At 39.0% G+C, this 16,958-nt stretch overlaps 1 protein-coding gene across 3 annotated transcripts in view; it reads right to left on the bottom strand.

Annotated features, from left to right (window-relative positions):
* MSH3 (mutS homolog 3) overlaps positions 1–16,958 on the bottom strand; it is a 185,987-nt gene that overhangs the window by 113,929 nt on the left and 55,100 nt on the right. For all 3 annotated transcript variants that reach the window (XM_010863368.1, XM_010863367.1, XM_010863366.1), the window contains exons 11-12: positions 15,742–15,826; positions 13,025–13,134 (exon numbers count right to left, since the gene is read on the bottom strand). In XM_010863368.1, coding sequence (XP_010861670.1) covers positions 13,025–13,134; positions 15,742–15,826 — 195 coding nt within the window. The remainder of the gene's footprint in view (positions 1–13,024; positions 13,135–15,741; positions 15,827–16,958) is intronic.

Raw genomic sequence — 16,958 nt, 5'->3', positions numbered from 1 at the left:
GATAGTGAAGAGCAAGCATTTTATTTTAGGTATTAAAGTTTCCTTCACTTTCAGCTCCTCCTCACTAGAAGATTATACCTTGGTCAAATTAGATTAGAAGCTCCTTGAGAATAGGAACACTGTCTTGTCATTGAGATTAAATCATACAAAATTTTAAAAACCTATTTTATACTACTAAGTGTTAATGGGCACCTGGGCAATCAGAACAGAAAGCTGAGCTTCCTAAATCCCCAGGATTGGGTCAAGTTAAAGCATTAAATGAAAGAGAAAGGTTGTGATCCAAGCCTGACCACAGACAATGACAATGCTCTACTGCTAATGGTTGTATGATTCTGAGAAAGATGCACACAGGGACCCCCACCTACTCACCAGTAGCCCTTGCACATTCTCCAAAATCCTAACTACAGCTACACAAAAGACACAATGCATGAAGCACCAGATTCCGGAGAACTGATGGGGACATATACTGGACAGCTGACAACAGGGACACATAGCCTCCTTCCTTTCACCACTGGAAGCCCCCAGCCAGGACTGACTTCCCATCTTTCTAAAACAAGATGAGGTGAAAAGTAAATGCTCTGGAGTCTAACATGGGCTTTCCAGACAGATGGGCTTGAGTTTGCATCTCACTGTCACCTGATCAGGATGGTGGTGAAGGGGTGGTAGCAGTACCATTTAAAAAAATATACATGTATATGTGTATATGTATATTTTCTCCATATTATTACTTTCTAAAAATAAAACACTGCAAACACACAGAAAACACTCCTCCATCCATTTTTCTTTCTCTTTCTTCTCTTCCCAGAAGTAACCACTTTCCTGATGTTATTAAACATCCTTTCTACTTCTTGTACTTATATTTCTGCCACTTATGTCTGAAACCTGAAACAACAAATGGTATTACTGTGTGTTACAACACTTAGATAAATAGGTTATCATGTCCTATGTCATAAACATTATTTTTATGAGAGTTATCCATGTTAAAACATGTAGACTCAACTCATTCATTTTAACTGCTATCCCGTATTCTAACGTATGACCAGGTAACTATTTTAGCACTCCCCTCCTAATAGCCAGGTTGCTTCCAATTTTGGGGTATTATAAAGTCCACAGCCACTTGACCGTGTGACTGACGCCAGGATCCACACTAACCCTTTATGCAGACCATCTCATTGGTCCTCATAACACCACTACAGGGTAGGTGGTGCAATTTCCATTTTACAAGTGAAGAAACTGAAGTGTTCAAAAGTTCGTAACTTGTCCCAAGTGACAGAAATGCGGGAGCAAATCTGAACTCAAGCTCTAGTGTCTCATTTGCTCCAAAACTGTGCTTTCAGATATGCCTGTGTGCTTTGCTGGATAATCTTGGATAATGAACCTGAATGTCACTTTTTCTCATCTATAAAACAAAAGCAGTAACCGCTACCATCTTCTATGCATTTGATCCTTTTGAGTTTTCATCTCCTACTTCCCCCACGTAGACACTGGTACAGAGAGGAACAGACCAGAACTCACCTCTCAAGCCTCAGCACTTCCCTCCTCCCACCTTGGCTACTCTTCTTTTCTCAACTCTTAGATCTGGACATCTCCTTTCTAGCAAAATACTTTCCTTTCTTTTTTTAAAAAAATAAAGTTTCCTTTTCATCTCTAAAATCAATCTAAACATTTTGCATAAATACCTACACCTGGACAGATACAATCCAGAATGTTTCTCAAAGGTAAGGAAGATGAAAGATTTTTCAGAGTCCGTACTACAGGCATAAAATTACAGAACGTTTGCAATTTACAAATTCAGTGTTCTCTACCATCTCACTTCAGATGTTGAATAAAAATGTGTGACACATTTAAATGATAATCAAAACACTTGTTTCCATTCAAGAGATGAGCACATTTGATCTGTCTGTGCCAAGAAAAGGAAAAATATGAAATAATTGAGCCTATCTGTTATGGATGAAATTGTGTCCCCTCTAAAAATATGTGTTGAAGACCTAACCCCCAGTGCCTCAGAATGTGACCTGACTTGGAAGTAAGGTTACTGTAGATTCAATTGGTTAAGATGAGGTCATAATGGAACAGTGTAAGCTCCTAATCCAATATGATTATATTCTTACTAAAAGAATGCCGTATGAAGAGAGAAGCACACAGGGAAAATACCACACGAACATGAAGGCAGAGGTAAGTGTGACACACTGGATTTCCCTGGTGGTGCAGTGGGTAAGAGAACGCCTGTTAATGCACAGGACATGGGTCCATCCCCAGTCTGGGAAGAGTCCAGATGCTGTGGAGCAACCAAGCCCGTGCATCATGACTGAGTACATGCTCTAGAGCCTGTGAACTGCAACTACTGAAGCCTGTGTGTCCTACAGCCCATGCTCTGCAAAAGAGAAGCCACAGCACTGAGAAGCCTGTGCACCACAGCGAGAAAGTAGCCCCAACTCGTCACAGCTAGAGAAAGCCTGTGTAGAGCAATGAAGGCTCGGCACAGCCAAAAATAAATAAATAAAATGTAAAACAAACACAGGAAAAAAACAAAAGGCATTATCCCTTAAAAAAAAAAAAGACACGTCTATAAGCCAAGTGACACACCAAAGATTGACAACAAACCACTAGAAGCTAGGAGAGGGACACTGAATAGATTCTCCTTCACAGACACACAGATGCTTTGATCTTGGACTTCTAGCCTCCAGAACTGTGAGACAAATTCATGCTGTTTAAGCCACCTAGTCTTTGGGTACTTCGTTTCAGCACCCATTATAAACTAACAGACCCATTATGTACTTCAGATTCTACTGGTATGGACTTTAAAAAGCCATACTCGAAAATCATAATGACTCTAAATATTTGTAAGCAAATAAAGTTTGACTCAGATGAGTTTAGAGTTATAAGCTAGATTTTTTTTACACGATACTTAAAACTAGCTATGCCTGATTCTTGTCACCAAGCCTGGATTCCTTACTAAGTCATATGACTTTCTCTGACTAACTTCTAACCCTATGAGGGGTGTGACAAGAATGCAAGATGTTGCAACACCATTTCTTCCATGGTTAAATATCACCTTTTCACATCAGACCAAGCAATTATTCCACTAGAAGGGAAGAAATGATTTCTCAGAACCAATTCTATGGCACTAAGACAAGGAATCATATGAAAAAAAAAAAAAAACTGCTTCTAAGGGTCTTTTAATTCAAGGAGTTTTTCTGAGAAAAATAAACTTCCCTTACATAGATGTGTTTTTATTTTCAAAGCCTACTTACAACCCTAAGATTGTTAAATGGATTCATTTGTTCATAATTTCTTGATCACCTGTTATATTAAAAGCACTGTTAGCCTCATTATGCATTCTGTGTATGTGTCAGGGGTGGAGGAGTAAGAAGCAGGATAAAATTGAGGGAAGATACCTTTCTACAAGGATGAAGTGGGGATTGAGGGAGAAGAACTTTTCAGAGGCAGGATCTGAGTTAGATCTTGAATGAGTTACTCTTTTAATTATTCCTTCAATGAATAATAAATATCCACTTAATAACAATACTACAAAGCTACAGTAATCAAAACAGTATGGTACGAGTACAGAAACAGATGTATAGATCAATGGAACAGAGTAGACAGCCAAGAAATAAACCCATGCACTTATGGTCAATTAATCTATGACAAAGGCGGCAACAAGAGACAGTCTCCTCAATAAGTGATGCTGGAAAAACTAGATGTGACACGTAAATCAGTAAAATCAGAATACATCATTGAAACATACACAAAAGAAACTCAAAATGGATTCAAAGATCTAAATCTAAGACCTGAAACCATAAAATTCCTAGAAGAAAACATAGCCAGAACACTCTTCAACATAACTCATAGCAATATGTTTTTGAATCTGCCTCCCAAGACAAAAGAAAAAAAAGCAAAACTAAACAAATGAGGTCTGATTAAACTTGAAAGCTTTTGCACAGTCAAGGAAACTGTCAATAAAACAAAAATACAACCTACTGATTGGGAGGTTACTTACAACTGACATGACCGATAAGGAGTTAATATCCAAATTACATAAATAGCTCATACAATTCAATATAAAACAATTTTTAAAATGGGCAGAAGATCTGAATAGACATTTTTCCAAAGGAGATACACAGATAGCCAACAGGCATATGAAAAGATACTCAACATCACTAATTATCAAAGAAATGTGAATCAAACCATATTAAAATTATAACTTCACAACAGTCAAAATGACTATCATCAAAAAGTCAACAAATAAATGTTGGAGAGGAGAAAACGGAACCCTAGTGCATTATGTGAAATGCCAACCTGGATGAAGCTCAAGCGGGAATCAAGACCGCTGGGAGAAATATCAATAACCTCAGACATGCAGGTGACTCTACCCTCATGGCAGAAAGCAAAGGGGAAACTAAAGAGCCTCTTGATAAAGGTGAAAGAGGACAGTGAAAAAGACTGAAACTCAACATTCAAAAACTGAATATCATGGCATCCAGTCCCATCACTTCACGGCAAATAGATAGGGAAAAAAGTAGAAAGTGACAGACTTTATTTTCTTGGATTCCAAAATCCCTGAGGACTGTGACTACAGCCATGAAGTTAAAAGACACTTGCTCCTTGGAAGAAAAGCTATGACAAACCTAGACAGCATATTAAAAAAGCAGAGACATCACTTTGCTGACAAAGGTCCATATAGTCAAAGCTATGGTTTTTCCAGCAGTTATGTAGGGATGTGAGAGTTGGACCATAATGAAGGCTAAGTGCTGAAGAATTGATGCTTTCGAACTGTGATGCTGGAGAAGACTCTTCAGAGTCCCTTGGACAGTAAGGAAATAAAATCAGTCAAACCTAAAGAAAATCAACTCTAAATATCATTGGAAGGACTGATGCTAAAGCTGAAGCTCTAATACTATGGTCACCAGAGGCAAAAAGCTGACTCACTGGAAAAGACCCTGGGGCTGGGAAAGATTTAAGGCAGGAGAAGAAGGGGACAACAGAGGATGAAATGGTTGGATGGCATCAACAACTCAATGCACATGAGTTTGAGCAAACTCTGGGAGATAGTGAAGGACAGGGAAGCCTGGCAAGCTGCAGTCCATGAGGTCACAAAGAGTTGGACAGGACTGAGTGACTGAACGACAGTACACTATTGGTGAGATTGTAAATTGCTGCAGCCAATATGGAAAACAGTATGGAGGCTACTCAAAAAACTAATAATAGAATACCATATAACCCAGTAATTCTACTGCTGGATATACATTTAAAGAAAACAAAAACACTAATCTGAAAAGATACACGTACCCCAATGATCACATGATCACTATTTAGAAAAACCAACATACGGAAATAACCTAAGTGTCCACTAACAGATGAACAGGTAAAGAATCTGTGATATATATACAATGGAATATTACTCAGCCATAAAAAAGAATGAAATTCTACAATTTGCAATAATGTGGATAGACCTAGATAGTATTATGCTTTGTGAAATAAGTCAGAGAAAGACAAATACTCTCTGCCAAATAGGAAAAGGAGTACACCAAGGCTGTATACTGTCACCCTGCTTATTTAACTTATATGCAGAGTACATCATGAGAAACGCTGGACTGGAAGAACCACAAGCTGGAATCAAGACTGCTGGGAGAAATCTCAATAACCTCAGATATGCAGATGACACCACCCTTATGGCAAAAAGTGAAGAAGAACTAAAGAGCCTCTTGATGAAAGTGAAAGAGGAGAGTGAAAAAGTTGGTTTAAATCTCAACATTCAGAAAACGAAGATCATGGCATCCCATCACTTCATGGAAAATAGATGGGGAAACATGAAACAGTGGCTGACTTTATTTTTCTGGGCTCCAAAATCACTGCAGATGGTGACTGCAGCCATGAAATTAAAAGACACTTACTCCTTGGAAGGAAAGTTATGACCAACCTAGACAGCACATTAAAAAGCAGAGACATTACTTTGTCAACAAAGGTCCGTCTAGTCAAGGCTATGGTTTTTCCAGTAATCATGTATGGATGTAAGGGTTGGACTATAAAGAAAGCTGAGCACCAAAGAATTGATGCTTTTGACCTGTGGTGTTGGAGAAGACTCTTGAGAGTCCCTTGGACTCTACAAGGAGATCCAACCAGTCCATCCTAAAGGAGATCAGTCCTTGGTGTTCACTGGAAGGACTGATGTTGAAGCTGAAACTCCAATACTTTGGCCACCTGATGCAAAGAGCTGACTCATTAGAAAAGACCCTGATGCAGGGAAAGATTGAGGGCAGGAGGAGAAGGGGACGACAGAGGATGAGATGGTTGAATGGCATCACTGACTAGATGGACATGGGTTTGGGTAGACTCCGGGAGCTGGTGATGGACAGGGAGGCCTGGCATGCTGCGATTCATGGGGTCACAAAGAGTCAGAAACGACTGAGTGACTGAACTGAACTGAACTGAACTGAATCACTTATATGCAGACTCTAAAAAAGTAAAACAAATAAACATATATAACAAAACAAGAACAGACTCACAGATTTAGAGAATGAACTAGTGGTTACCAGCTGGGAGATGAAAAGTGGGCTGGGCAAGGTAGAGGTATAGGATTAAGAGACATAAACCACTATGTATAGAACAAATAATGGATATATTGTACAACACAGGGAATTATAGTCATTATTTTGTAATAACTTTAAATTGATTATGCTGCTGCTGCTGCTGCTAAGTCGCTTCAGTCGTGTCCGACTCTGTGCTACCCCACAGACGGCAGCCCACCAGGCTCCGCCATCCCTGGGATTCTCCAGGCAAGAACGCTGGAATGGGTTGCCATTTCCTCCTCCAATGCATGAAAGTGAAAAGTGAAAGTGAAATCTCTCAGTTGTGTTCAACTCTTTGCGACCCCATGGACTGCAGCCTATCAGGCTCCTCCGTCCATGGGATTTTCCAGGCAAGAGTACTGGAGTAGGGTGCCATTGCCTTCTCCTAAATTGAGTATAATCTATAAAAATATTGAACTACTGTGTTATACAACTGAAATTAATAAAATATTATAAAGCAACTACATACTATACCTCAATTTTTCAAAAAAGGACAAAATATCGATATATACAACATGAATGAACCTTGAAGATATCACACTAAATGAAATAAGATGGTCACAAAAAGACAAACCTTGTGTTATTTCACCTTTGTGGGGTACCTAGAATAGTCAAATTCATAAAGACAGAAAGTAATATGGTGTTTGCTCAAGGTTAGGAAAAGGAGGTAATGAGAAGTTATTCAGTAAAGTGTACTGAGTTTCAGTTTTGCAAGATGAAAAGAGTTCTGAAGATGGACTGTGTTGTGGTTGCACAACAATATTAATGTATTTATTACATTTTCAAATGTACTTCATGAATGTAATATATTTACTGATACATAAAAATTATGATGATGATAAATTATACATTATGCATATTTTACAATAATAACATATTTTGTTTGAAAAGTACACATGTAGAGAAATGCGCACAGGGGAAAGATAGTTATCGAATGCTTGTTATAAATGAAACACACAGTTTTGTGAGACAGATATTAAACAACACTGATAAACAAATATCAATCATAATAAGTCCTATATACTATTCAAGAATGATATGAAGAATATAACTTGGATTAGGAGGGCAAAGAAAAAACTCTCTGAAGAAGTAGCACTTTAAGGTAAAACCTAAAGAACAGAGGAGCTAACTGTAAAAATTGAAGAGAGAGCAAAGAACATTCTAGATAGAAAGACGAGTAAATGCAGAGACCAAAAGATGAGAGAAAGTTCTGGGATACTCAGAAATCAGAGGAAGGCCAGAGTGATCAGGAAACAATGAACGCACGAATGCACAGTCATACTGAAGAGCCATGTTTAAGAATTTTAATTTTACCCGAAGCACAATGGAAAGCCAATGAGGATTAAGGAAGGGGAGTGACATAATTCAGTTTTCACTTTCTAAAGGGAAATCAGTTAGTGCTATATTTAAAATGGACAACCAACAAGGACATATTGTATAGCACAGGGAACTCTGCTCAATGTTATGTGGCAGGCTGGATGGGAAGGGAGCTTGTGGGAGAATGGATACGTGTATATGGATGACTGCCTTTGCTGTCCACCCGCAACCGTGACAGCACTGTTAATCGGCTATAGCCCGAGACAAAATAAATAGTTTAAAAAAAAGAGAGAGAGAGAGATCAGTTAGGAGGATACTGCTGCAGTCCCAAGTGGGAGCTACTGAGAATTTAGACCAGGGTGATGGTGGTCAAGATGGCAAGACACACACAGACTATGGATATATTTTAGAGATAAAAGCAAAAGGACTTAGATTGGATGTGGTTGTCAAAAGGAAGCATCCAGAGTAACTCCCAGGCTTCTGGCCCACGAATCTCATGAGGTAGAGCAGCTGGTTCCTAGAACAGGGAAACCAGAAGGAGGAATAGGGTTAAATATGTTAAGCTTGAGATGCTTGTGATACACCTATGTGGTTAGGAGTCTAAGTTGAATATATAAGCCTGGAGAATAGAGCAGGGTAAGGACAAAAGACATAAATTTGAGAATCACTGACATTTTGATATTTAGGGTCATTGGTTTAGGTAAGTTCATTGGAGAGAGGAGGGGAAGGAAGGATAAGGGAAGGAAGAAAATGGAGCTCCTAAGATTCAGGCCTCAGAACTCCCACATTTAAAGACACAGAGAAAGGGACTTCCCTGGCAGTCCAGTGGTTAAGACTTCGACTTCCAATGCAGGTGGTGCGGGTTCGATCCCTGGTCAGGGAGCTGGAATCCCACATGCCTCACAGCCAAAAGGGGCCAAAACATAAAACAGAAACAATATTGTAATAAGTTTAATAAAGACTTTGGAAAAGGTCCATATTTAAAAAAGAGAGAGAGAGAAAATCTTTAAGAAACAATATTAAAAAAAAAAAAATACAGAGATGAACAGAGAGCAAAGGAAACTTTGAAGAAGCAGCCAGGAAATTAAGAGGGAAACAGAAATGAGTAGTTTCCATTTTAGAAAAAGGGAACAGACTGTACAAAGGTCCAGAAATAAATTACACCTCAGTGTGTTGTGAGAACTGTAAATAGTGGAGAGCAAAACATAATCAGAGACACATTGTTTTTTCAATCATCTTTGGGTAGTGCAGACAGGAACAGAGAAGGGCAAGACCAGACGGGTGGAGATACTTAGCCTTCTTGATAAACAAAGTCTTTACAAAAAGGCTTTCATCTGAGAGTCTTTCATAAAAAGTGATTTTACAAAAAGGCAAGGTGATATAATACTACTTCTTACAGACAGACTATTTTCATCATTGGTCAAAATAATTCCTCCACTAAGAGTGGAGAAACTGATTTCTCAGGTTCCTTTTGTGGTCAATACTCTGCTGTTCTGTAAGTGTATATGCATACCTGTATGGGCATGCACTCACACACGAGAGCTGCATTTCCAAGAGATCACTCTCTCACTGAAGGAAATAATGTTATTTCCAATTTCTTTTGCAACTCATGTGGAACGTTTCCTGAGGCAGAAATGTGCTCGCGGATGTGTGGGTCTGGAACTGGGGGAGATGATGGTGACCAAGCCATCAGCACATGAAGTTACAGGAGATGCCACGGCCACAGGTAAGACCCTAAGCAGTGCTGAAAGTGAGAAGACGCCCCAGAAGAGAACCACAGGTAACAACAACATATAAGGTGCAGGAACACAAAAAGAGGTGGGCTTCCCTGGTGGCTCAGTGGTAAAGAATCCACCTGCCAAGCAGGAGATGCAGGTTTGAACCCTGGGTCAAGAAGATCCCCTGGAGAAGAAAATGGCAACCCACTCTAGTACCCTTGCCTGAAAAATCCCACGGAGAGAGGAGCCTGGTGGGTTACAGTACATGGGGTTGCAAAAGAGTCAGACACAACTTAGTGACTAAACAATAACAGAAAAAGAAGTACTCATGGAGAAAGCTCAGAACTTACTTTTGTTAATATTTCAAAATACAGAGTAAGTTTTTACGGAATCTTTAGTACTACTTCTATTACGACCAGATCTGCCTTAGAAACTAATCTTTTGCCTAAAATATCACTTAAGAGACTCATGCCACACTTCTCAAAGTTTTCTTTCCCCTGCTCCTACCTGCCCAATCATTACTGTATTTACAAGCAGAATTTGCATTTGGGGATTTGTGGACAAAACCAATAAAGTACATATGGTATATATATATATAAGATTGACACAACTTATCAACTAAAAGAAACAGAAAAAATTCAAAGACCAGACCTTGAAAAAATGAATTCAATATAATTTATTTAATTTTAAAAGGTCTTAGGAATAATGGCTTACCAACATGACATTCATTTATAAGAAACCAGAGACCTACACTGAAGAAGCTTCCTGCCTAAATTAGAGAACTGATAAAAAGCATAAGTCATAACACATAAGAAGCATAACCTATTTATACAGGCCGATGTGGTTTCAATAGAGTAAAATCTGATCTCAATAACCCAAGTGAATTCTTTGATCAGTCAATAAGAATAGGGTCAAAGCCATTTATACTTTCTAGAAAGTCACTAGAAAATCCTGCACCAAAGAAGTCATTTTGCAGAATAAAAAGTAGTGGGAGTGGAAAATCCTCTGAAACTTGAAACATCTGGTCCTGAATTTATGAACTGTGATTGCACTGGGAATTAAAATAGACTAAAAATATAAAATATATATATATTTATAAAAATATAAAGAGATTTAAGATAATTCATGGATGACTGACAAATAATGGGCTCTTGAAAAACTTAGGGAAACCCACTTTACATCATGCTGAATTCCCTTGTCACCAATAATTTTTCTATGATCTCACGATAGAAGAAAACTAAGCCCTAAACTAACCTTTGGTCGCCAATGTCAGAGACAGAATATTAGCCTGGATAAACAATTGACATGATCAGCATGGCACCTAATGTCAGCATTAAAACAACAACGACTATACAGCTGAACAACTGACTAATCAGCTAAAGATTTTCTCTAGGTATTTGGAACAGGTTGCAAGTGCAATTAAGATTTAACTGGAATTCTTCTGAAGTCAGTTTTAATTGATTAGAGAGCTTAAAGTTTTAAAACCATGACCTAAAATAAAAAGGGCAAAAGAAGAAGCTTTGTGTGCTTGTTTTCAGCTATATACGCTTTAGAATGGTCTAATGTTCACACTTGAAAGCACTGGAGCTCAACGCATGGAGTGCTTTCTCTCAGCCTTTCTGGGCAGGGAGGATCCCAGGAAGAATATGATCAACCCACAAGGAACATACAATATGGTCTACTGAATTCATCTCAAATTAATCCTCTTTATACAAAACAAGTTTAACAACAGAAATAAAAATTTTCATTTACATGAAAAAGTCTGCTAGTAAGTCTGTTTCTGCTGAATATTTCAACCAATCAAAAAAAAAAAAATAGTAAGAACGGTGTGGCTGCTTAGACAGATGCCTTTCCATCAGCCAGCAGGCAATGCTTCTTACACTGCTGTCCACAGACTGCCTGCTCTTGTTCCATGAGGCATCTTTATCTCATACAAATGCTGGTCCAAAGCAGAGACTTCCATTTTCAGAGTTTCATCTTTACCTAAGTCAGTTTTCACTACCTGAAGGTCTTTATGGTCAAGAAAAGAAATCATAATAACCCACTAAAACCTGAAATGATTTAGTAATTATCATCATCAAAACAGTATTTTAAAGCCTATGACCAACAGTGACATCTGCTATCCTTTGCCAAAGATGGCTATTTACCAAGCCAGCATAAAATGCAGCCATGAGGGAGGCCACTGTGCAGTTTAAAAGAGACGATGCACATAAAGCTCCTGGCACAGTGCTTGCTGTATGATAAGGAGCTCAAACATGGCAGTTAGGATTACTGTCTTATTCTGTTCCTTACAGCAGCCTGTGAGAAGGTATTGTACTACTGCAAAGGTGAGAACGCGGTGTGCCGGGGCTGACGGGCTATGGCCTTAGTGAGACTGACTCACACTCATATAACACCAGCACCACCCCCTCTCTGCTCAGTCCATATGGGAAGCTGTTCAGGATGGAGTCAATGCTGATCTTACCTTTACGGTCTACCCAGTTGTGAAATGTTGAGCAAGTTATTGAAACTCTCTGAATCTCTTTACTCATCTCAAGGATCTATCTCAGAAGATGATTTGAATATTAAATACTGGGACAGAGCAAAAGCACAGTAGGTAACAGCATTCAGTCATTCAGTCAACATTACTGGGACTCCTACTAAGTGAGAGGCACAGGTCACAGCTCCCAAATCTATCTGCGTGTCAGAATTATCTAGGGAGCTTTTAAAAATTCCAACTCCCAGGCCACACTAATAAGTCACAATATGTGGTGGCAGAATACAGGTATAAGTTTTTGGAGCTTCCCAGATGACTTCAATGTGCAGACAAGCTTGGAGACCACTATGCTTAGGCACCAGACTCACCTACCTTTCCTGAAAGCTCTCCTAGTTTACTCATTCTTCTCTCTTAAACATCTCACACAGAAGCCCTCTTTCAGATTCCTACACTCCTTCTCTAGCTCAGGTTCTCAGAACCTCTCCGTGAACTTGCTAACTTGTCCCCTACCCGTCACTACTTTCTCCATCCCCCTACACCCACCAGCTCTGATCCAGCACTCCCGTGTGCAGAACCACTGGATTAACTGCCTCTGGCTACTAGCTCCTCAGCCCAGCCTGCAAAGCCCTCAACAAAGGCAGTGCCCCATCTTCCCAGCCCCTCTCTCCCTACACCCTATGCTACTGATGACCCAAACCAACTGATTACCTCACTCTCCCCAGGTAGATCCCATGTCTTTCAACTGCAAAGACTCATTCTTGGGAACAAGGAAAAAATCCTTATGATATTGGATAGTATATCACTAGCTACAAAGTGAAATCTTCCCCAATTGAAAATGGTGTTCTTATAAACCATGGTGACCTTGGTTTTAAGGAGGCTGATGTACCTTTAATTTTATAACTTTATATAATTTCAGATGAAACACAAAAAAGAATTCCTTTTACCTTAATTTAAGGAGTGGCTGGGTCACCCACTTCTTTAACTTGCGTCTCCCAAATGAAGTTTTAGTATGGTCTAAAACCCAAAATAAACTTCCTTTGGTTTTCATATCAGTCTAAAAAAGACCAGAAAGCACGTTTTATTAACTCAATGATGGTATTTGGACCAAAATTGCCAGTTGTTCATGTGCCCTAATTATTCCATATTCCCCAATTATAATCTTACACATGCTTAGCTTTTATGCTCAAAACAGGTGTTCAATGTATATATATATATACATACAAATACACACACATTCTGTTTCCCAGGAGGTGCTAGTGGTAAAGACCCTGCCTGCCAATGTAGGAGATGGAAAAGACACAGGTTCAATCCCTGGGTCAGGAAGATCCTCTGGAGGAGGGTACGGCAACCCACTCCCGTATTTTTGCCTGGAGAATCCCATGGACAGAGGAGGCTGGTGCGCTAAGATCCACAGGGTTGCAAAGAGTCGGACACACCTGAAGCAACTCAGCACACACGCACACACACACACATCCAAATAAACACACACAAAGTAATGACATTTTGCATAAGAAAGATACACTTTATGTGTAGTTTTTAACTAACAATAAATTACTGAGAAGTCTCTTTTAAAACATCTGTCCTGAACACCTTAAAAATATAACTGCATCCTTTCCTGGCTTAGGAAAGCACAGTGAAAATAATTTCATGTTCCTTTGGCAATTCAGTATCTCCCACTACCTAAGAGTTGACATTCTAAAGACAGATAATCTCATGACAACACTTTCTCTTAAGGAAAGACGTGAACGTGCACTGCACCCTAGGACTGTACCCTGGAGGGTTTGATTTTAGCCTGCCTTGTTAAATCCTTAGCAAAAATTTATCTATGCTTTGCTACTTCAAACCATTGAAAAAATTTACAATTAACTAGAGATTGTATTTAATTTTAACCAAGGTTTCACTGTAACACAAAATGTCTATTAATAGGTTTGTTTAATTTGGAACACAGAGTTACAATTTTCATCTGAATTTGTTTTTGCCTTTTCCTTTTCCTTCATATCAACAAACAGGTACTTACAGGACACCTCCCGTGTGCTCAGTAGAATGACTGGCAAAGGTATATTAAGACACAGTCCCTCCCTCAGGGCTCTTATATCCAAGTGTGGGAGGAAAGGCTCCCAATGAGGACACGATGTCATCCGGCAGAAGGCAACTATAAAAGGTGTGCTACAACCTCTCCAGACCTCGGGAGTTTAAAGCAGAGCATGGGAACAACAGTGGTCATGGAAGGTTCCCTGATGATGAGCTGGGCACGCAGAGCTGACCTATGAGGGGAATCCACATAGGTGACTGCACCATCCCATCCTGAGACAAAAGCCCAACTGCTGGGACCACAGTGAAGGGTCCCAGGAAGAGCGCGGAGCACTGGAGAAGCACACTCAGATGGGAGAGGGACAGGTCGGGGAGACGGAGGCCTGTTACACCTTTGCTCTCTCTGCTACTCAGACCCCTCCTCATGACCCTTTTCCACTGATCCATGGAAAGGAAGAGAAAGCTGAAGTGCGAAGACAAGCAGAAGATGTTAACTCTCAGCCTCCACTTCTACAAGCGCCCGAGTCCTAATAGAGAAAGGGGTTTTTAAAGGGTATTTTGAGGATGGATGATTTTTGCCTTAGGACTTTGATTTTGGAACTGACGCCACTGTGATAGGACCTGAACAGGAAGGATGTGGAAGAAGTACGGAAATCTTGGAATGCTGGGGCTGCATCTGGAGGCTCTGACTGTGGGCTCTACTCCTACCACTTGTTTCCTGTCTTGGGGATGTATATAGCGTTGAAGAGAAAGACTTGTGGGAAAGATGCTCAACTTCCAAATAACAGAACGATATGATAAAAATGCTCATGCATAACAGGAAGGCTGACTGCAGTACATAAGGACAGCCTGGCAGAGGGAGAAACCTGAATGAGAGAAATTAGACAGTAATAAACAAATCCAAGAGTCAGGAGACTGACTAATTCAGCATTTACTTTAATTCACAGCAATAGCAGTGATTCACAGCAGATGGTTCAGCTCTTCCTACTTACTCAAATGACTCGGAACTACCTTATATTTTTGTGACTTTATGTTATAATAACATTATTTTTACAATATAGTAGCTCACACTTTCAAGTGATAATTTAATGAATGAAAGCAACAATTTTAATATCTTCATTATCCTTCACATTCATCAATAAAGGGCAAGTAAGCAATGATGAAAGTTTGTGAAGTGAAATATTATGTATCTTACAGTTAAACGGAGTATCAGAGAAACTTGTTTTATATGCTGGACAATGAAGTAAGGCTACAGACATTTTAACAAAAAGTTATATAGAAAACAAACATATGTAGAAAAACATAACCAAGCAGATCAAAAATATCCACTGTATATTAATTTCTAAAGATGATACCTTTCCAAAGAAATATTTAATATAAAAATTATGAGGACGGCCATATTGCTTCAATCATTAAAAAGCATGCTCTAAAGCTCCCAATGTAATCCCCGAGTAAGTATTTCATGTGTTTGATTCTCCAAAAAGTGAGCAGTACCATTACCAAGAGATGTGAGGCAGACCAGCCGGCTGAAGACAATACTGTTTCACCTGCACTAAGAACAGACTGCTGCTTCATCCCAAATTTCTTTTCAAAACCATTTTGAATCAAATAGCCCTTATGTTTGCCTGACCTGATTCTGAAGGATTTCCAGGTTCCTTAATGTTGTTCCATTAATTGTCATAAATTCCATTTCACCTGACAACTGTTTAAAATTCCTGTAAAGGAATGAAATAAAAGCCATGAGGCAAGTGCATTAAGAAACAGAAAAACAAATTCAGTGGTTACAAATATTCCAGTAACATTACAACAAAAGTTTTAGCCCTCTGATAGGAAATCAAACCAAAAAAAGCCAGAAGAATATTCATTAAAAGATTGTCTTCCACCAGTGCTGGTGCTTTTAGGTAAACTGATGTGAAAGGACAGCCATTCTCACACCAAAAACTAAAACAAGGGAAGTAATGGTATTAACAGCTTTTTAGTTTTTTAATTTCCAGTAATAAAATCAAGCATAGTCTTTTAGTATCAGAAAAGCAAGTGGGGGGGTCTCTTCAGGAAAAGCTATGCAATTTGCTAGAAAAATATGTCAAGGTGCTTTAAAATGTCCTCCCTCTTCTTTGGCATGAGACCATCTTGATAAACACTTTAAAAACTTTTAATCAACATTCTGATACGTGCAAATGTTATTTATTCTATAATCAAGACCACACATTCATGTGGCTAATGTTTTAGTAGAGTCTAAACTGAAAAAGTAGAAATTATTTAAGTTCAAAGAATTCACATTTCCCTTATGCCCCTCCAAGTACCCCAAACTAGATTAAAAGCTCAGTAAATTTCAAATAAGCTTGAGTATTGAGTTCAATGTGATTACTAAATGCATGCACAATTCAAATTGCATCCTTGTTAGTCTTTCATGTTAAAAAACATATTAATCAATGCATTACTAATTCAATAATTAATTTCCTTTATAAGTCAGTCCTTTGACATTTCTATTCACAGCACTTACAGACTTGATGGCTCATTTTTCAAAGCAAGGAAAATAACAGCAGGTCACTAAGCTATTTGGAGGGAAAGCATGAATGTTTGCATCATAAAACCAATCCCACTCATCATGGCCCTAATAAGATAGAAATAAAATCCAGTTTCCCAAGCCAGTGATGGAAGAAAGCCTTCATCTAGGAATCTAGAGCCTAGAATCAAGGCCAAGGAGCCAGTGTTCATTGAGAGATGCCTTAACTTCTAGATGACTCCCACAACAAAGACCCAGAGCCCTGAAAAAGAAATAACTTGCTGCATATTAGGAACACTACCTAGTGACTGAACATTGTCCTGTGGCAGTGTAATATACCT

The sequence above is a fragment of the Bison bison genome, unplaced genomic scaffold (genome assembly GCF_000754665.1).
Source record: "Bison bison bison isolate TAMUID 2011002044 unplaced genomic scaffold, Bison_UMD1.0 scf7180017864490, whole genome shotgun sequence".
Taxonomy (NCBI): domain Eukaryota; kingdom Metazoa; phylum Chordata; class Mammalia; order Artiodactyla; family Bovidae; genus Bison; species Bison bison.
This window is presented reverse-complemented; position numbering and strand designations above follow the sequence as displayed.